The following is a 22,422-nucleotide window of genomic DNA, read 5'->3' as shown; positions in this document are numbered from 1 at the left end:
TCGAGCTCAGGATCTCTTGCTGTAATTAGATGTTTTTCTCTTGCCCGAAACCAGCAACAAATCACACTTTGATTACTTCTTTCCCCTCAGGAAACCCCATATATATTTTTGTGTAAATAATAAATAAATATATATGTATGTGTGTGTGTGTGTGTATATAAATATATATTATTTATACACGCGCACGCGCACACACACACACACAAAACAAGTTTTTTTGAAATGTTATATTTAAATGTGCACTATTTTGCATACATTTCCAGAAGAGAATTCTCAGCACTGGATTTAGCCGGTTTCAAAATTGGTTTCATTTTGTTGATGTATTACAGTCAAAGGTTTTTAACAGAAGGCATTTTGGATTTCTCTTTTTTTTTTTTTTCCTCCGTAATTCTGAAAATACGGTCAACAGCAAGAAAAAGAAATTACAAAGAAAATAGATAGGAGTATTAGTGATGCTAAAGTGGATATTTCTGTCTTAGTGCAGAAGAAAAGACTCATTTTGAGAAAATATTTAAAGATGTGTATTGAAATTGAAATCTACAAATGCAAATAGATAAAGTGCAGTAAAAGCAACACTTGAAAGCGTATTTTGAATATTTTCTTTCCACTAGTTTGAAACATTTTATGAAAAGCCAAACAGCCCCAAATCTCAAATATGATCAATGGATGAAAAGAAAAACAGTGTTTTTGCCTGTCACGTCTTACCTTAAATAGTAATTTGTTTATTAATAAAATAATGATAGAATATGTCTTCCATTTGTCAAGTCTAACAACTGTCAATTTCTGTTTTTATTGAATTTTGAGTTTGCATCTTTATATTGTGTAAAGATGTTGACTTTTTACAGCATAGATGTGCACATTTCAGTTTTTAAAATAAAACGGTATTAGCCTATGTTGCCACTATATCAGTCACACTGCAGTTTATGTGTTTGCAGCATCAAGCACTTAAACCCTACTTATAGCCTATTGATGAACCACTGTAGGAAATGTTTATAATTATTTGTTCTCAAAATCTCAACATGATCAATTCTCAGCTGAGCTAATATGTTGATCCAGGTGAGTCTCGTTTTAAAAGTGAGAATTATCGGAATAAAATGAAAACAGCCAGAAATTATTTTCAGCTAGTTTTAACTAGTTTGTCAAATGCTCATTCAAGTCCTGTAGCCACTTGAGTATTGAGCCTGACACCGTGAGAATCATTTTACTATGATGCACAAAATTTCCCCTTTAAGATTCCACTATAGACATTTAGAAAGCACAGAGATTTGAATGTGCTTTTCCTTGGTATGTATTGTAGCGTGACAACTGATCTGCCATAACCAGTTTGATTAAAGGTGTCTAGTTCTCAGTCCCCATGAGGAATATTTAAATGTTGTTGATGTGAAATTACCAAATGTAGTTTGGTTTCTGTGTATCATATTGGATGTTTATTATAAACTAGATTGATGCAAATTAATATTAAACCTATTTGGTGTTATTCAGTGGTAATAAATGCTTTGCAACCCTTTTTTTTTATGTTTGTGAAGTGACATTTCTGTGTGATGTAAAGAGAAAAATGTGCAAAGGGACTTAATTTTTTGCACCACAAATGGATAGTATGGTATTCGAGAATGTAAGCATACTGAATGCGAGTTTGTTAAAACGGTTGGTGGTTATTACTTTTTATTAAATGCTTCTGGAAATGGAATCTATTTTGACTCGATATTATGAGAAGCTTCAAAGTAGCTTCTCCAAAAACAGATCTGACATTTATAATAATCCTGAGATCTCAATGCTGGAGTAAAAATGTCACCGGGCCACAACATCTCGGTTTCATTTCCATTACTTTGCATTGCACTTATAAAACCGGCTGAGTTGGTCTGTGCAGTCATGCACTGCAGGTATTAGAGATATTAAAGTGTCAACCTTTTCGACTTGTTTGTCTTTATCTATTTGCACTTTTTACTGTCACACGCCTAAAAGTAAAAACAGTAATCGCTATTCTTTGTGCACATTCACCATGACGTATCCGTTTCTGTTCAGCCAGGAGTAAGTAATAGGATATTATTGAATGTATGGTGTAAATGCATGGGTTTCAGATCCCTGTGGTGAATCTGGATGTAGGCCAGCCTGACGCTGGTTATCAGTGTGGAATTAGACCCTTAGTGCTGTCTTTATCTCCACTGTGTTTGCTCAGACTTAACAATAATACAGCTCTGTGGTTTAACCCATAAACTCCCGGTGTCATGCAAGATACCGTCCTCTCCCGCTGAATCCTCAACAAATTTGTTCTATTGGTTGAGGTCATTTTTAAAGGGATAGTTCACCCAAAAATGAACATTTTGACATTATTAGAATGGAGCAAATTTCTGTGGAAATCCAATGGCTGACCGTAACTGTCTGCTTATTGACATTTTTTAAAAATATCCTCTTGTGTGTTCACCAGACGAAGGAAACTCATAAAGTTTTTGAAAAGCTTGAGGGTGAGAAAATAGTTTTTTTTTTGGGACAACTATTCAGGTTACTTACAGAAGGAGCTGCATGATAAATCGTATTTTAATAGCTCTTATGATATCTGCATCTCTCAATTTATTAAGCATAATCGTCTGTGGTATTTGTCCGCTGGTTATATATCCTAAAAACATTTATTTTTAATTTGGCATTATCTTGTATTGGTAATGAGCCTTCACAAGCGGTTGCGGTTGCCAGATGTCAAGAGTTTAAATCCCCAATCAAAACTTTTTCTTAAATCGATACGTTTTCTGTCCAGTAGTTTACTTAATCTTCCCAACCTGGCAACACTCACACTCTCTCTGTATTATGGAAAAAGTGCTGATGAGCTGAAAACACTGGCAAACATTTAAGTTGAAGTTTAGCGATCTCGGAGTTATTCTGCTTGAATTCTGTCTGATCTCTTTCACGCACTTGTTTACGCTGTTTGCTGCGACATGCAGATTGGACGTAGACCGTGCAAGTTGAAGTTCTCTTGATTTGTGCTTATGTAAAAGTGCAATAAAAATTGTCAATAAAATGTCAATAATTGTGATTTTATTTTTTGAGTGAAAAAAATCATGCAGCCTAGTTAAAGGGATAATTCACATAAAAATTGCAATTCCGTCATTAACTTCTTGCCCTCATATCAGTCCACAAACCCATCAGAATTTTGTTCATCTTTGTAAAACAAATTAAGATGTTTTTATGAACTCTCAAAGATTTCTGACCCTCCATAGAACGTTCATTCCAAAAAACATTAGCGCTTTAGTAGTTCATAAAAACACAAAATACAGTACATAAACCTTACTGGTTCTGGAAGCTCAAACATGTTTGCGTGATGTGCCAGAAAAGCCTTACTGTTTCTCCTGTGTCAACATCCAGAGCAAGATATCACAATAACTTTTTATTGGACATTGATAAAGAGGTATAGTTTTCTGCAGGGGAATAGGATCTTGCATGACACTGAGAATGTCATTGTCTGCAACACAATATTCTCAGTGTTGAAAAGTTTTAAATGCTGCTTTACGGCCACAGGCCTCCAATGCACAAGATACTTGGGCAAAAAAGATGGATTTTAGATGTCTTGAGAAACAATGGTCAAAAGTGTTATTAGGGAGAAGGACACTCTCTTTGTAGAGATGATTTGATTAAACAAGTTTAACTTGGAAATGGAGTAAACGGGAGTAATTCAGGCAAATTTAGCATCCAGCCAGCACCTTGAGCATCATAACGTGACAACTCCCAATACAGTCAACGAAGCATCACATGAAGTGTAGACACTGTGTCAAGGTGATTGCAGATGAAGGGTTTACAGATGCATAAGGTGTGGACATAACTGATGACAAATAATGAAATGCAAATGTGATCATTTCCTTATAACACAAGATTGCACCGCTTAAGTCAGAAAATTATCATGGAATAGGCTATGTATTTCTTGTCATGTCCTGTGCGTAAAAGTATGAAGACGGTGTTTTTGATTTACTCTTCAATTGCAAAAGCTGCGTTAGAGTTGGTAAGTTTGTTTGGTTTTCATGAATCGGTTCAAACTGTGTTCAGTCTGTTATTCTATTAATTCAGAATTATGATTCAGTGATTCACTTTTGCATCATCACTCAAAAATGTGCCGTTTTTATGTATTTTTCAAGTTTTAGTGAAGAGGGGAATATTGAACCTTGAAAGTCCCATTTGAATTTTTAAGAGCAAATTGATCAATTTTTTGAACTGAATAAAAAGATTAATCTGTCATTCTTCTATCATTAACTTATTAATGGGTTCCAAAGTAATGTATGCATAGAATAAAGACTTTCAATCTTTTTCTTATCTATTTTGTGGCTTCAGAAGACTTTGAATATACTGCCTGCTGCTTTCTGCCATTTTTTTTTTTATCTTGACATCATCACTCAAAAATGTGCCGTTTTTATGTATTTTTCAAGTTTTAGTGAAGAGGGGAATATTGAACCTTGAAAGTCCCATTTGAATTTTTAAGAGCAAATTGATCAATTTTTTGAACTGAATAAAAAGATTAATCTGTCATTCTTCTATCATTAACTTATTAATGGGTTCCAAAGTAATGTATGCATAGAATAAAGACTTTCAATCTTTTTATTATCTATTTTGTGGCTTCAGAAGACTTTGAATATACTGCCTGCTGCTTTCTGCCATTTTTTTTTTTTATCTTGAAATGGTTATGAATTGAATAATAAGAATTAATTCCAAAAATGTGTTTTTTTTTTTTTTTTTCCCCCAGAGTCAATTAAAAAATATTGTGATTTATCAGTGATGCACCTTAAACATTCTGGCCCGAAATGGAAAATAAATGCTATTTAATAATCAATTAATTGATCAGATGTATTTAATAATCAATACGGAGTTATGCAAACATTTAAATTGCACTTACCTTTTTATGTCAACTTTAATAACAGGATTTTATTTCTGCTCCAATTTGTTATTGAACTATAAATAGGTGACTGTAATAAGATTTATTCAAACATACATTAAATAATGAAGACAATAATGAAGACTATATATGTATTAAGAATTCAGATACAAAAGCCTCTAAGTGCCGCCTGAAATATTCTTCTAAAATGAGCATTTTTCTCAGGCTCCTATGTTTATGTTCAGTTATTTCATTTTAATGGCAATGAAAAGAACATATTCATTGCTATTAAAGTTCAACTACTGAATCTACACATAGAAGCCTGATAAAGAAATCCTCATTTTAGAAGAAAATTTCAAACGGCACTTAGAAATATGAAGAATTCAGATGCAAAAGCCTCTATTTTCATATTTCTCTATTTTTATATTCTCTGTTTCAGTTGAAACCGAGAATTGCTATTTCGGCCGAAAATTTTGGGTTGCTCAAATTTCAGTGCATAATACATTTCGAATTATCGAATATTTAAAAAACAATGTTTTATACTTTTTTGTTTTTCTCAGGTAGGCCCCTTTGTGTGGGGGTCATCTTCCACTTAGCTGGTGTCCATCGAGTGCAAGACCAACACTTCCGGTTCCCTGAAGCCCTGCCTTCTGGATCAAGTTCACAGAAAGTGGTGCGATCTGTTTTCGGCTGTTGGGGGGAAGTGAAGGGGCCAGAATCCCAGCGTGTCCTGTTTCCCAGACAATGAAGCTGCAGGCGGTGATGGAGAACCTGCACAGACAGCAGAGAGCCAAACTGCTGATGGAGCAGGCGGGGCAGTCACACAGCACCGCCCCCATAGGGGAGGAGCTGAAAGCAATCTCTGCCTCTGAAACCGAGCATGCGCAGATGGCAGCGCTGGCAGCAATGCGCGCAGTAGCAGCTGGACTTCAGAGGGCCAACAGCCCCATGTCTGAGCACAGCAGTGGAGGAGACGACGATGATGAAGAGGAAGGGGAGCAATACAAAGATATGATGGGGTCTGAGGAGGAAGAGCAGATGTAAGTGGGCAGTCATATGCAAATAAATGCAAATGAGTTGGTTGTTACTTATTATGTTACTGAACTAGTGACTATTGCATATGCATATAAGTGTTGTTAAATGAATGGAAGTTCATTACATACACCGGCCAGAAATTTGGAATAATTACGATTTTTTTAAACATTGTTGAAGGAAGTCTCTTCTGCTCACCAAGGCGGCATTTATTTGATCAAAAGCAAACTGTAATATTGTGAAATATTATTACAGTTAAAAAACAGTTTTCTATTGTACTGTAATATATTTTAAAATGTAATTTATTCCCGTGATCAAAACTCAAGTTTCAGCATCATTACTCCAGTCTTCAGCGTCACATGATCCTTCAGAAATCATTCTAATGTGATGATTTGCTGCTAATTTGATTATTATCAGTGTTAAATATTGATACACTGTGATACACTACCATTCAAAAGTTTGGGCTAAGAAAGAATATGAATTAATACTTTTATTCAGCAAGGATGCATTAAATTGATCAAAACTGACAGTAAAGACCGTTACAGAAGATTTATTTCAAATGCTGTTCTTCTGTTTATAAAATTTTCTATTCATCAGCAAATCATGAAAACAAAAATGTATCATGATTTCCACAAAAATATTAAGCAGCGAAAACTGTTTAAAGCATTGATAATAAAAAGAACATTTATTTAAGTCTTTATTAGTGGGACTCAATTATCAGTAATAATAAAGTACCAAATCAACATATTGAATGATCATGTGACACTGAAGACTGAAGTTATAGCTGATAAAAATTCAGTTTTAAACCACAAGAATAAATTGCATTTAAAAATATATTACAATAGAAAACATCTATTTTAAATTGTAATAATATTTCACAATATAACTGTTTTTAATGTATTTTTACTCAAAAAAAAAAATGCGTGAGCATAAAAGACTTCTTTCAAAAACATAAATCTTAATTATTCTACTTTTAACATGTAGTGTATGTGTAATGTTGAGGGAAATAAAAAAAAATCTAATTTGAGCCATAAATTCCATAAATCTTTCAACAAAGCAGTAAACATGACAAAGAAATTAGACAAACATCCCCTCACATCTTCAAAAAAATGTACAAGTCTACTGTGTACCTGCTGCTTTCTGTAAATTATTTTCTCATTTTAACAGAACTCGTGGTATGGTATTTGGATGGCAATTAACCCATAGCAATATTTCATTGTGTTTCGTTCATTATTAATGTTTTAATTTGCCTGAATTAATAAGCGTCCCTCTCTAACATTTCATCTCATGTGTTTCTGTGCAGAAAACAGAAATGGGATGAAGATGACTTTGAGGGTGAGATGGAGGAAGATTATGTTGACGATCTAGGTGATGAAGGGCTGCCGTCGGGCCATGAGGCCGTCATCCCAGGCAGAGGCATTCTCCTCTTACCCCACCGCCATTTACACCCTCACTCCCAGCTGCTAAAGGCTCGGCCTGGTTCTGAGAGCGAACCGCGGCCGCTGACTCACTCCGCTCATTCATCCCACGGGCCACTCCATGGACAGGACCATGCAGACTGGACCTATGAGGAGCAGTTCAGACAGGTCAGAAATTAACTTGTACACTAAGGGGGCAACATTTGAACATTTGAATTTCCAGGGGTGTTTTTATAATTGCTATGGAAGTCAATGGCTACCAGCAACTGTCTGGTTACCAACATTCTTCAGACTATCTTCTTTTTTGTTCAACAGAAGAAAGAAACTCAGGCTTGTAACAACATGAGGGTGTGTAAAAGATGACAATATTTTCATTTCTAGCTGAGCTATATCTTTAAATTTAACCAGTTACTTCAGTAACCACAATACTATAGATTGTTACCACTCAATTTTAATTTTTTTTTTTAATCAACAAAAGCCATCTGCAAAGGTGGAACAGAAGATGCATCTGACATGGCGCCTATGTTTATTTACACACACTTATTTGCTCTTCATGCTATTTAGTGAAGATCTACTTTAAAGATACATTGAACGGCAGCGCGATTTGCTAAAGCAGCATATTCAGCTGCCATCCTATCACATGCACGCTGCTTGTGTGGATGCAGTCAGTTTTGACCGCAAAAAATGAGGTAAGCTGATTGGATATCATGTATTTGACCGTTTACGGGACCCCCATTTTCCTGTTTTTACATTAGAAGCGGCATTTTGCTTGTCAGAAATACGTTCGGTTTTAATGTTGCTTTAAGTTGGGGTATTAAATGAATGCCAAAACTCAGAATTTTGTTCGCGTACCCCTCACCGTCATCTCACGTACCCCCAGGGGTACGCGTACCCCAGTTTGAGAACCACTGCATTAGAGGGTGAAGCTGCAATGACAATCATTATTGCTCTTGATATTGTTGTAATGATTAATAAAGTCAATTAATAGTACGTTTTTTTTCTGGCTACAGACAAAATAAGCTACGAACAGTATATGAATTGGTTTCTTTTTATGCATTAGAAAATCACACTGGTTATTTCACTAGCATGAAAAAAAGGGAGTAAATTATATAAAGAAAGCCAGCAAAGAACACTGAAGTGTTCGAAGAGTTTTGCAAAAACTCCCGTTATAATCACTTAAGCTGTCTACATTGCAAAATGACACTTACTTACATATTTTCTGGATTTGTTGTTTAGAATGATGAGAGAATTGGTGAATGCAAATTCAGAATTGCATCAGTGAGTCACTGAACAACTCCAGCATTCTCCACGGTGATGAATCAGAACACTTCTGATTGGCCATTGCATTTACAAGCTCAACAGAAACGTGCGTGATTGGTTAGAACGCTCAACGCTGCAAAGTGAATTCTGATGCAACATGAGCAAATCTCCTGTAAATGTAATGCTGCAATCGACACTTTTCATTCATGTAGATTTAGATCCTGCTAAACTGTGCAGGGTATTCTTTTTTTGCCCTCCTATCTTGAATCTTGAAATGGCATTTTTGTTGACTTTGGTGGTGTTTTTTGCCCCAAGCATTAATTTCAGACTGTCCTGGTAGACAGGGTAATTCTAACCTAAAACAGGTCCTGCTACAGTGATGTTAGTCTAAAAAAATACAGACCAAATAAACACACCTCGCACACCTGGATGCTTGCAGGTATGTAGGATAAATGTTGTGTAAAGAATAGAATGTGTTGCTTTCACTAGTCCTAATGCAAATATTTATATGCAGTGGCAGCGTATTACTTTGATATAGCAGCGTTACGGTCTAATGATCTTCTGAAGGGGTTGTGCCTGGAGAAGTTTGTTGAAGCAAAACAGTCTTTCAAATAAATATTTGCAAGCAACGACAGCATGCAGGACTTGAGGAAATAACTTGGCTAATTGATCTGGGGCTGAAGCTGCTGTGTTTTATGCCGAGTGTGAGATTTTGTGAAGTGGGTTATGAAAGCAGAACTCATGAACTAAGCAAGAGGCATTGAGTTCATCTGAGCAGCACTGCTCAAAAACACACTACATCTAAATGCACACATTTTGTAGTTTAATTATGTTGGTGCACAACTAATTGCAAGCTATATGCATTAATTCCAAGATCGCTGTCCTACCAGCCTGTAGCTGTGATCCTGAAATTGTGGAAATTTTTTACTTCATGCATTTACGTGTGTTCTTGCTATTTGTTAAACCCGAACCATATATGAAACACTGACATTCCCAACACACATTATCTGTCACACAGCTATATATTAGCTGTGGTTGTTTAGCTCGTAAGTGCAGGCTGTGGCTTGTTATGCTGTCATGTGAGCTGAAATAAAGAAAGGTTCAAGGCATAATTACAGATTGTCTCAGAACATGAAGCCAAATGCCGGATCATGCAGAATCCCATACATGCATATTATTTGTTGGTTTCTCGAAATGAACTTTGAACACTGAAGGACTCGTTTTAAATTAGTTCCTAGAGACAGGAAGAGTTTGTTTGCCCTGCTGTTTGAGCCAATGAAGAGTCTTCATCTGGAGCAGCGGTCATGACAACAGCACCTGTCAATCAGCTGTGTTACACACTGAAAGCCAAAAAAAGAGCTTATTTATTTATTTTAAATGCTAAGTAGTTTTGTCACAGTACCAGTAAAATACAAGTAAAATTCCATGGTTGTTGATACCTCTTTTATTTTAATATTTCCAAAATTAATTATTTGAAAATGTATTAAAATTTGTTAATTATTAATGCTATTAATAGTTATAAGTAAATCATACATTAAAGCATTAGCTTGTAGTCTTAAAATATTGTTCAGTTACATAAACATGATCAAATGAAAGTAATTAAATATCAAAGAAATGCATTAAAGGTAGATCTATTGCACTTACAATGCAAGACTTTATGCACAAATCTATTTTGACAGTTGCTGTGGTTATGTCAAACATCGCAATTTCAGATTCAGTCCTGCATTTTAATACGGTCGTACTTATCAGTGTGTACATAGCAGCATGAAAAATTTCACTTTTATTCAAATTATGAATGGGTTTGTACAGAAAGAGAGCAAAGAACGCTCCCTTTATAATCAATGAAGCTATTCACCTTTTTCCTAGCAAGCCTACTTTTAAATTATGGGAGGCACTTCCGGTTTGTGGAAGTTCCACTCAAATCATTCATAGGTAAATTTTCATTCACTTTCTATTTTCAGAAGTCAGGAGAATAGCATTATGTTTGGTATATTAATGTGACGCAATATAACAACAATATCTATAGAATAGCTCTTTTCAGCATTATTTTCCTCCTGATTATTTTCATGTTTCCTTTGTATTCTGCTGCTGCTCTCCCGATTTAATTCACAATATATACCATGAATAATTCCCTGGAATGCACTAAGAATCTTTCATTTTTCTCCCCAAATCCTCATGTCTCTTTCCAGGTTTGTATTCACACGGATGCTGTAAAATGTAATTGTTACGAAATATAGACACGTATGATATTTAACTCGCCTGTGATATTGCTGCGGATAGGAGGAGGAGTTATTACTGGTATGTTCAGAATAATTTGTTAATGCTTTTACACATTTTTAAATTTCCTTTTAATGATCGATTGTTGAAGGGTGAGGAAAATAATGTCACCTCATCGTACCCAGGTTTTGAAAATGCTTATTGCCGATTGTTTATTTGCGCAAATCGTCATGGGCCGTAGGAAAAAGTGGATAGTTCAGCCGCAGCGTGAGCTCACTGACTGAGTGAAAACCCCTGTTTTACTTTTGTCAACATAAGATCATTTGTGGCTGATTTATGGAACTGAAAGGCACCATGCAGTAGCACTCTCGTGAATATGTTCCATGCCGTTGTAATACTGCTTTCCCATTATGACTTGGCTTCATGAAGTGCTGTGACTTCACCCTTCCTTGGGAATTTTTAAACCCAGATTTCTGGTTACGGAGCACTGCAGGTTATTATTCTTTTAACAATCATGTTGGATTTGAACATTTTGTTACCCTGCTTTTGAGAGCAAGGTCATTTGATGTGCGTATGCTGGGCATGTGATGTGCTGAGTGAAGCGTTTGCAGGTGTTTACAACTGTTGGTTAGCGGGCGACAGAAATGCTATAGGGGCTTTAGCATTCAGTTCAAGCTTGATCTTCATATCAAGTCGTTGCCAGAAAACATGAATATCGTGGGCAGTTATGCAATCAAGACGAGCAGCACAGTCTGTACGTTGAGATGTTGCACAATGATTGGGTGGTACTTGAATGGTTGTATAATGAATACTTTACACCTCTGCTCCTGTTCTGAATACGAGAACGTGAATACGAGATGATACGCCCAGTTGCAACGACACACTAATGGTTTTTTTACCTGTTGCATCATAACACTAGTTTGTTTGGTGTAGTTTGTGCTGCCGTATATGTGGAAAGGGTTAAGGCCCGTGGTTTATTTTGGGCAGGTGGGTGGGGGCAGTGAAGAATGTGCCTGAGGGAGAGTGATAATCTGGACCCTGGCAGAAAAAAAAAAAAAAACACCAACGTCTTTATTGGCTGTCACAGCTGGAACCTTTCCAAACTGAACTCTGGCACACTTTTAACCAATAAAACCCATGACTCATTTCTGTGGGTCTTAAAAAGTCTTAATTCACCCTTCCACAAATTCTTAGTCTTAAATCCGAGCTCAAATTCATCAAATCATGGCATAAATGGCAAAAAATGACTCCTCAGTATTTTCTTGTTTTCCAATACAGATATCCTTAAATCAAGATACATTTACTTGAGATGCAAAATGAATGAGAGCTTGAACAAAATTACATGCGTTTGTTTAAAAACAGAACAAATATCTGTCAAAAACTTGTTTTCCCTTTGAATTAAGTCACATTTTTTTCTGAGCCCATTGGCGGATAATTGTTTAGTTTATCACAAACTCACTAAATTTAGACTAATTTTACAGATAACAAGTAATTTTGCTTCTCAAGTAAATGTATCCTGATTTAAGAATCTTTAGATATTTGCGCTGGAAAACAAGGCAAAATATACTAATGAAGAGCATCATTTGTTTTTGCCGTGCGATCAGAAGGTGAGGTAAAAGCTATTTTCATGTTCTAGTGGTTTGGAGCAGAGCTATTCAAACCTTAAGCTGCTTTCTGTAAAATGTATTAAAAAGTAACGGAGATCAGCTGGAAGCATGGCCGGAGCTAGGGTTTGAAAATGAGTGAGGTCCAGGGTGGGGTTAAGAATGAAGAATGCTACAATAGCCCCTACAAATACAACTTATTTTATATACACTAAACACTTTAAAAGATACAGACATGTATATGTTTGTGAAAGATGTTTTCTCTGTTTTGGAGGGATCGACAATTAAATTATACCATGTTTATTGCATCAAAATGTGTTAATATTTTACTATAGGGGTGGATAATTTTATCAGTTGTTTATTAATCATGCAACAAAACATTACTGTTACAGTTTTCATTAATAATCATTGCTATATAGATGATGACTTTGTCTTGTGCTCTTATGAATGTTTTTAGCATGACTGAAAATTTGCATGGCTAGTGTTTTCGAAGGCTATTTAATTTCATTCTGTAACCTACTTGTTCTAGATCTGTGTACACGTGTTAATTGATACTGTTTTTAACAGCGTTGATAATGTTTCTGATGGATAATATCATGATATTTTTTGCGTTTACCTTACCGAATCTGCTATCTTGTCAGCAATAACCTGTCCATCGGCTTTTTTGATTAGTTTAAGTGCCGGCGATACAGTGTTGCCAGATATTGCTATAAAACAAAGAAACCCGAAATAAAAAAAATTAACTGAAATTATTTTAAATCTTTGCAAATAAGACGAGATAAAAATATCGCTGACGCTAAACTGCAACTTCTCACTTGATTAACTTTATAAAGTGTCAAATTAAGTGGAAAAGACAAGTCCAAAACGCTTATAATAGCTGGATCTGGCATCCACTCGCAGCTCTCTCAAGCCTTGTTCACTCCTCCAGCACGTCTCGCAGCGATCATTTTCATACCACGGATGCTAAACATTCTTGCAAACTGTCTGAACTGAATTATACATGTCATGCAGACATTCATATGAGGAGTTTTAAATCGCAAATTAGTAATTCAGAGAACAAATTTTATTTTTGAACATGAAAAATTGACCTCATAAATTTCCAATACCTCATAGCTGGCTACGGGTCTGGCTGGAAGTTGTATTGCTAATACACATTGGGTTCCTTGGATTTCCTTTACTTAAAGTCTTTTAAAAAAAAATTACCTTAATAAAACCTGCAGAAACCCTGCCATCTAGCAGTCAGCCTGTCCTCCGGCGTTACCCAGAGCATGTGAAAGGCTGACAGCTGCTCTCTTTCCTGAAACAGCTGGGACACGGCCAAAATACATGCAAAGCCACTGTGTCTCTGATTATGTTTGATACAGATATTAATTAATCGTGTTTTAAGGCATGCTGCCAAAGCCTCTAGCACAACTATCTGCGCCTGCCATGAAGTGAATTGAATAAAGAAACAGATTTATTCACTGGTATCAAAAATGACATGTCGCAATCATTCACACAATGAGGATGGCTTTAGTTCTATTGTCTGCTGCTGGCCAAGTTTGTGGTTTTAATTCGTTGGATTTGTTCTGATTTGACTTTTTTTAAATTCTGTTGTTAAACATCCTCTTGTAAGTAAGGTACAAGAAACATACGTTGCAGCAGATTTTTGTCCCTATGCAAATTGTCCTTTCGGTGCTGGCAGGTGGTCACTGTTTCATCAACAACTCCAAGAGATGATTCTGTTTAACAGAATTGTATCGACCTCATATAGGAAGGTGTATCTATATGTACTCACTGTCTGGGTGGTTTTATGCAACTTCTTCTTCCTGATAACAGAACTAACAGTGCCAAACACTATTGAAAAAAAATTTTTTTAGGCTTTACAGAATTCAGCCATTTGAACTTGAACTACAATTGTAATGCTCTGTGTGTGTGTGTATCCATCTATATATACACAATATTATATACACATATTTTATCAAAAAGATAAAATATGTACAAGTAAAGCAGTAAAAGGAGATTTTATTTAACAGAAATCCCTTTTCAAAAACTATTCGAGCCGTTCATGCCAGACTGGGGAGAGAGGTGTAATAATGTAAAATATGTGAAAAATAATGTGTTTTTTGAACAACCTAGTATGAGAGCCTGTTCTAGTACACCACCAAAACAAAATCAAGACTTTGTAAAAGAGCATAATAGGACCCCTTTAAAGAGTATTTTTCACCTCATGTTGTTCCAAACCTGTATGACCTTCTTTCTTCTATTAACCAAATATGTTTTTGATAAATATCTTTGTTCAACAGAGGAAAGTCATACAGGTTTGGAATGACATAAAGGCGAGTAAGTGATGATTCATTAATTCACTTTTAGGTGAAACCTGCCGCTTAACTGTAAAACCACTGGAATGCACAACCTCAAATGTTTTTTTGCATGAATATAATTCATAATACTACTGCATCTGGTAAATTTTGTTGCTGTGTGGTTTAAGGTGCATAGGGACTAGCCTTCCCATGTAGCTGTATTTGAGAATTTACTTTTAATTAATTTAGTCATAAACCAGCTGGACGTATTATTATGTAAGAGTCTATCATGACATCAAGTGTGAAGAGAAAATATTTCTCATTTTGCAGCTCTATAAAATGTTACACTTCTTCCTCTCACACCAACTTCCTGAGAAAAAGAGAAGTATCCTTTGATGTCCGCTGTAAACATGAACAGCAGGACAAATGGAGCCCAGATGGACAGTAAAGGAAAGAGCTCTTTAAAAATTCATCACACCCTCTACAGTCAGTTGCCATTTAGTGGTTTTAACATTAAACATTGATTTGCTCAGTGCAAATTGAGGGGGTGGGGGGGAACCATTTAAATGCTCCAAGCTGAAGTGAAGCTTGGACTCTTATACAGTATATTTTTATGTTTTAATTGCAGTTTTGATTCATTGTTTGCTCAATATAAGATTTCACTCGTTTTTTTTAATTTACATGCACTCTTGCTAATTACTTATTATTATTATTTGAATGGCTGTAAATTTTCTTTAACTCTTGCTAATTATGTTCCATATCATCGCTTGACCAGTTGCTAATTACATTCGGTATTGTTGCATTGTTTTTGGCTGCACGATAATGGTTAAACTGTTAATATTGATTGTTTTGCTCAAAAAAATATAATCACTTACTGCCGTTTTAGTTTTTTTTAGCGTTTCATTAGAATTATCTAATTATGTAGAATTAATAATCAAGAGAGTATCAACTCGCATTGTTTGCTTGCTGTTTTGTTTGCAGCAAACCGTGCAGACGATCACGTGAACGAACACAGACTGGCTGTATTCCACTTTTATTTGAGCATAATATCTAAATCGAGATCGCTAAACTTCAGTTTACATGTTAATGCAGAGAGCATGTGTGCCCATGGTTGCCAGGTTGTGAAGTTAAGTAAATCACTGGGCAGAAAATGAATTGATTTATGAAAATTTTTGATTGGGGGATTTTAACGCTTGACATCTGGCAACCGCAACAATGAAAGCTTGTGGAGGCTTGGTAACAAAGCAAGATGCCAAAACAGTTTCAGGATAAATAACCAGCGGGCAAATGTGGCAAACAAGTCAAATCGAGAGAACCAGATAATGATTCAAATGTGATTTATCGTGCAGCCCTGCGAATTCCAGGTCTGTATAAACAAATGAAGCTCTCACAGCTCGTGATGTTTAAACAAATCATTGTCTGATTTGCCTAATTCACAAATTTGATTTCACCACTGACCTATTATCAGTCAACCGTTTAATTATTCCTCTCTCAGAAAAAAAGTCCTACACGTTGAATGAATGGTCTTGTTAATGTAGACGTGACATCATGTATTCCTATTTTGTTTCAGACAGACATCTCCCATAGGCATTCTGCCATTCAAACAGCTTTAATTGCATAGACGACTCACTCATGTCCAAGCAGGAAAACGAGCCCTTGTGGACAGGAATTGCTGTTATGGGGAGTAGTTCATAGCTGGATATTGTCCAGACATTGCTGCTGCTTCAGAGCTGATGTCAGGCTCGGGCTTCTAGACATTGGAATGTAAACAAAAATGGACGAAAAGCTTAGGCTAGGACTTTTCCATTGCATCACACTTGTCTCTTAAGAGTCATTCTATAATTTAGGGTACATTTGACATCAGGAAAAAGGTGTATACACAGTAAAACAACTATTGGTTTCAGTCTATTTTATCAGCGGAACTCATCTGCTAGTTGCCAAGTTTAATAATTTAACACCATTTTGATATTAGAAAGAAAAACATGTTATCCTTGTTAGTGAGCTATGTTACAGACAAATTGTATGGGTTGACAGGATAACGATTGATTTCAATGGCAGGCCTTGTCTGGCCAACCAAATGTTATGTTTTTTGAAGAAAAAAAAAAGACATCACATGATGCTGGTCACATGATTTTGTGATAAACATTTTTTTTATATATATATACATATATATAATTGTTTTTTTTGGAAGTAAATTACATTTAAAATCAAGTCTATTTTTTCTAAGGTATTTGGATTCTGTAAATAAATGTAGTACAGAAAATCTTGACTTTACAAGTTTTATTCATTATTTTGAATTCACCAATTCAAAAAGCAGACTTTGCAAAAATTGTAATTTAAGGGACATAAAGGCAATTCCTAGCAAACTTAAAAACGGTGCACAAAATATGTGTGAGAGATTATAGTATGTATTCTCTTAATAGATAAAATAGGATATTTCAGAAGAAAATTGTTATAAAAAATATAATTATCATCAATGAACTTGAAATGTACCCTAAAGTATGGATTGACCCTGAAACTTTTTGTCCATCATCCTGGAGTGTTTTTTTCTTCCCTTTAATGTACTTTCTTTTTTTTTCTAATTCAACCAAGAGTTGGGTTTTTTTAAGTATGCGTGGTTTGAGTTGGTTCTAAATTTAGAAAGATGTGAACATTTATTTATGAATCATGTTTTCTGTGTGAAACCATTTGCCCACGCAGGTTTTACACACTAATGTTTGCACACGTGCAGTTTGTGAATGAGACCCAAAGAAAGGGTTGGTGGACAAATCTGTGATCAGAAGTCAAATGTTTGTCAACTTTACATTGTTGAAGATGAACCGGCCACATGAGATGTGAGACAGGAAGCTGTGTTATTTTAGTACAATTGAGAAGCTCTTTTTTTAATATTTAATATTTATATTTTCTGCTTTCATGTTAATTTTAGTAATTTTGTTGTGTTTTTGCCATTTTTGTTGTTTTTAAATGTCAATATAGTTTTTATTCATTTTTGTTTCAGTTTCAGTTTTAGTTATTAGTACATCAAGTTAAACCATAGGAAGATGAGAAGTGCAACCTTGGAAACTAGTTGAAATAAAATAAGTTTAAGTTTATTTTATGTAACATTTTTTATGGTATTTTGTGGTTTTAGGTTTGCTTATATAACCCTGACAGGAAGTGAGCAGGGTTCAATGTGCAAAAAATAACTGTCTGGAGCTGTTACAATACCAAATGTAACTTGCTACCGAGCTGATAGTTCCTCCCTTTTTCATCTCTTTATTTCTGTCAGAGCAAGTATCTCAAATTTAAAGTTATTTGTGACATCTGTGTTGTGCTTTGTGCAGTTTTTTGCCGTTTCTGTGACTTTAGACATGAGAATGCTTAAATCATGACTCGTGGGTTCAATAAATTGCTTTGTTGTGGTGTATTAAACAATTTAGGTTATGGTTTGTAATTGTGGTTTCTGTTATCATCTTTCACACGTTGATATGTTTGTCAGAAATAATGCCTTAGTTAAAACCATAGACCCAGTTAAGATACTATTTTGTTACATTTTTAATGTGTTTGTTAGTTTCTCCTTACATGTAAGTCTAGATTTTTCACTCATTTGATTTTTTTTAGGCAATTTTATTAGCAAACACCACTAAATGTTTTTTTAATAGAAAAAAAAATCATATTTTAATTGTGATCACGATTTTTTTCTTCTCTTGATTTATTAAGCATATTCATCTGCAAAATTTGTCCTCTGATTATTTATCCTGAAAATTATTTTCTTTTGGCATTTGCACTGGTAATGAGCCTCCATGCACTTTCATGGTTGCCAGATATCAAGAGTTTAAATCCCCCAGTCAGAGCTTTCCTCATAAATGGGAAAAAAAAATAAAATAAATAAAAAAATATATATATATATAGAGAGAGAGAGAGCACAAAATAACCATGATTATTATCACGCAGGTTTTTCATACTATCTTATTCAGTGTATTCGAAACTTTGGACTGACTCACAGCCCACAGAGATTTCAGTACTGGTTAAATTAATAAATAATTTGAATAATTTAGCTAGAATTCAGAGTTTCGGGTTTCTAAAAATCAATTTCTCATTCCCTGCAGGTGTTTCATGTGAGGCACTCTTTAGCTAGGTACGTTGTGACCCTGTAGTTTCTCTCAGTAATACAGAAACCACATTCTCCTTTGCCCTCAATGCAACCCCACCATTCAAATGAAGTCAGATCGAGGCGTCTGAGAACAGGCGCCTCTATGAGAATCGATACTGTTCTTATGTGCTTTCATAGTTACCCTTCCCCCATTTGGACCTCGCTCGTTTCCGGCCCTTCCCCCGTATTGTCGTTTTGCCTGCCTCTTGAGGTGATTGGCAGGTGTGAAATAGCACAACAGCTCATGTGTCATCGAAACAATGTCAGACCTTCTCAGTGTCGATCCAAGGTATCCGATTCAGCATTCAATCACTCGCTCACTTCTGAAAACCTTTTGAGATGTAAAATTGACCCACAAAAGCATTACACACCTTTATTTTGTCACTTGTAACTAGGGCTGCATGATAAGGGTTAAACAGTTAATCATGATTATTTTGCTCAGAACATTTTACATGTTTTTTTTTTTTACATTTCATCAGTTATTGTACTGAAACATAACCACAAATCAAGAAAACATCAACTCGCAACAAACAGCACAAATGAGTGCATAAAGAAAACACTGACTGTATTACACTTTTATTTGAGCAGAAGATCTCAATAGCGATTGCTAAACTCCAGCTTACATGTTTGTCTGTGTTTTCAACTCATCAGCGCTTTTTCCGTAATGCAGAGAGAGTGTGTGCCAGGTTGGAAAGATTAAGTAAGCCTCTGGACAGAAAACGTATCAATTTATGAAAAATCTCTGATTGTGGGATTTTACCTCTTGACATCTGGCAACCCCAACCATGAAAGCTTGTGAAGGCTTGTTATGCAATATAATTCAAATGGCAAATTAAAATAAAGTACCTCTAGGATAAATAATCAGTGGGCAATTATCACAGACGATTATGCTAATGCAATCACAATTAAAATGGGATTTATCCTGCAGCCCTACTAGTAACATGATTGTATGTTACATGTGTGTGTAATTATTTCTGTGCCCATTTCTTGGGAAACTCATCAACATTCCTGAATTCAAATGGGGATGCAAATGCTTGTTTATATTCTCCCTTATCGGTTGTTTATTATGTTTATTTTTGTCTTGCTGTAATGTCAGTCAGTACTTCACTAAATTTACCAGCAATTTATCACCAAATTTCTGACGCCACATTTAAGGCCTAAAATCAGTTGAAGTTGAACATTCACATCCAACCAACTCTTTACTGGTACATTTCTCTACCCTGCGTTTGAGGAAATGTCAGACGGCTTTGCCTCCACCCGCTTTAAACAGATAAACAGATGTGTTTCTAAAGTATGAGGGAGGGGGCTATCAGCAGAATTTGGGGTAAAAGTATCTATTGCTTTATCTATTGTTGAAAGCTAAAGGCCCTTTAGGGGTAGATCTCAGAATGAGAGTTGGATTCTTAATGATTGGTCCCTCTTAACCTGATATATATATATATATTAGGGCTGCAATATTTGCCCACTGGTTATTTATTCTGAAAACATTTAATTCTTAATTGGCATTTGTGTTGTCTTGCATCGGTAACAAACCACCACAAGCTTTGTGGTTGCCAGATTCAAAGAGTTAAAATCCCCCCAACCTGATCTTTTTTCATAAATCGATACATATTCTGCCCAGTGGTTTACTTAATCTTCCCAACCTGGCAACCATGCACACACCTGCTCTGTACATTATGGAAAAAAGTGCTCATGAGCTAAAAACTCCAGCAAACATGGAAGTTTGAGTTTAGTGATCTCTAATTAAATATTCTGCTCAAATGAAAGTGCAATAAAGTCTGTTTCCGTTCATGTGATCGTTTGCTCTGTTGGCTGCGACTAAATCTGTAATGTGCTCGTGATTTGTGCTTATGTGAAAAAGCAATAATTCAGATGAAATGCAAAAAAAAATAAAAGATATATCTTTATAATTTTTATATATATATATATATATATATATATATATATCACTGTTTGACAACAGTATCAGAGTTGGGAATCAAGAATTTCAACAAAAAAACACTGCATTCGTTTTTTAAACACTGCATTCCACCAATTCTGATAAAACACATGTTTGCAAGAGGTAGAAAATGTTTCCCACTTGTCTGTTGTGACATCATTTTAAAAAAAATGGCAACGGCTTCAACAATTAATCACACATTTTACATTTGATATCTCATTTTGTAGCTGTACGCATTGTTGCGCTTTCTTTATTTTCCAGTACATTGCTAGAGGCAAAGTCATTACGTCATTCACACCAGAATATAGCACTGAATTCATTTTGTAATTATGGTTTATTTACCACAAGACCTGAATGTGGCATAAAGTCCTCTAATGGTGTTTCTTGCATTGCTATTCTGATTCACAAACAAATGACTCTGAGCCAGTTTTTTTTTTTTTTTTTATGAATCAGTCTGAAAGATTTAACGTGTTGTAATATCAGACTGGCTCATTCACACAGTCTTTTGATAATCAAGGCATTACTTTTGTGATGTCTACTTCTCAAAGTATTTTTTGAGACAAATAAGTTAAATTCCCTATGATTCTTCCTTAAGGATTACACTGAGGTAAAAAAAAATGTCATGAAGTGTCTATAATCGGCTCCCTGCTGGGTGACTGGTTTTGAACACTGGTAAAAGGGATACTGATGGTAGAATTATGGATAAAAGGAAATAAGGGTGGGGGCTGAGTACCCTTCAGAAAATAGAGAAGAGGAAGGTCATTTGAGAGATTTACAGTGTGGCACTCCTCTAAAACACATACATCCTGTAATTAACCCTCCACTGGCCCCCAGCGTTTCCTCAGACCCTCCCCCTGAGTAAGAGCTCTCTGCTGCTAATGAGAGATCAGGAACACTGGAAGAAAGCAAGAAGGAAAGAGAAAGAAGGAGCAATTTAACCCGTTGCTCAGCTACCAGCACTGTTTTTCTGCCTGTGCGTGATTAAATAGCGAGACCTTTTTGGCACATGAGGCTTCTGTTATCGTTCAGATCCTTCAGCCTTTCACACGTTTGTTAGATATGTTGCGTTAATTAAAACTAAAGATCCAAATTTTACATTACATTTTTTTAATGTGATAATTTATGAATCATCATAAAAGTAATAGTTCTGGTCTTCTGGAACACTAAGGGCTAGCTTGCTGAATGCTGGCTGCATATTGCATGCTTTTGCATTATGCAATGAAAACCGTTCCAAAGTATAGTGTGCTGTATTGTTATCACTTGGCCTCACTACATTTGTCAAATCACCTCATCACATTGCATGTTTAATTCAGCAAGTTATCATTTTTGTTGGCCTGCATTTTATGGACACTATTTTTGAAAATAATAATAAATAATTACAAGGTTTATTTATTATTTATATAGCACCTTTCATATGTAAAATGTATAATTACATTAAAATTAAATTAAAATAATTCTAACATGTAATTTTATATACATACATATATATATATATATAGAGAGAGAGAGAGAGAGAGAGAGAGAGAGAGAGAGAGAGAGAGAGAGAGAGAGAGAGAGAGAGAGAGAGAGAGAGAGAGAGAGAGAGAGAGAGAGAGAGAGAGAGAGAGAGAGAGAGAGAGAGAGAGAGAGAGAGAGAGAGAGAGAGAGAGAGAGAGAGAGAGAGAGAGAGAGAGAGAGAGAGAGAGAGAG

At 35.4% G+C, this 22,422-nt stretch overlaps 1 protein-coding gene across 1 annotated transcript in view; it reads left to right on the top strand.

Moving 5' to 3' along the window:
* LOC107680546 (AT-rich interactive domain-containing protein 3A-like) overlaps positions 1–22,422 on the top strand; it is a 47,194-nt gene that overhangs the window by 11,328 nt on the left and 13,444 nt on the right. The window contains exons 2-3 of the mRNA XM_016476474.1: positions 5,410–5,889; positions 7,185–7,467. Coding sequence (XP_016331960.1) covers positions 5,594–5,889; positions 7,185–7,467 — 579 coding nt within the window. The 5' untranslated portion in view covers positions 5,410–5,593. The remainder of the gene's footprint in view (positions 1–5,409; positions 5,890–7,184; positions 7,468–22,422) is intronic.

Source organism: Sinocyclocheilus anshuiensis, unplaced genomic scaffold (assembly GCF_001515605.1).
Source record: "Sinocyclocheilus anshuiensis isolate Anshui unplaced genomic scaffold, SAMN03320099.WGS_v1.1 scaffold308, whole genome shotgun sequence".
NCBI lineage: Eukaryota > Metazoa > Chordata > Actinopteri > Cypriniformes > Cyprinidae > Sinocyclocheilus > Sinocyclocheilus anshuiensis.
This window is presented reverse-complemented; position numbering and strand designations above follow the sequence as displayed.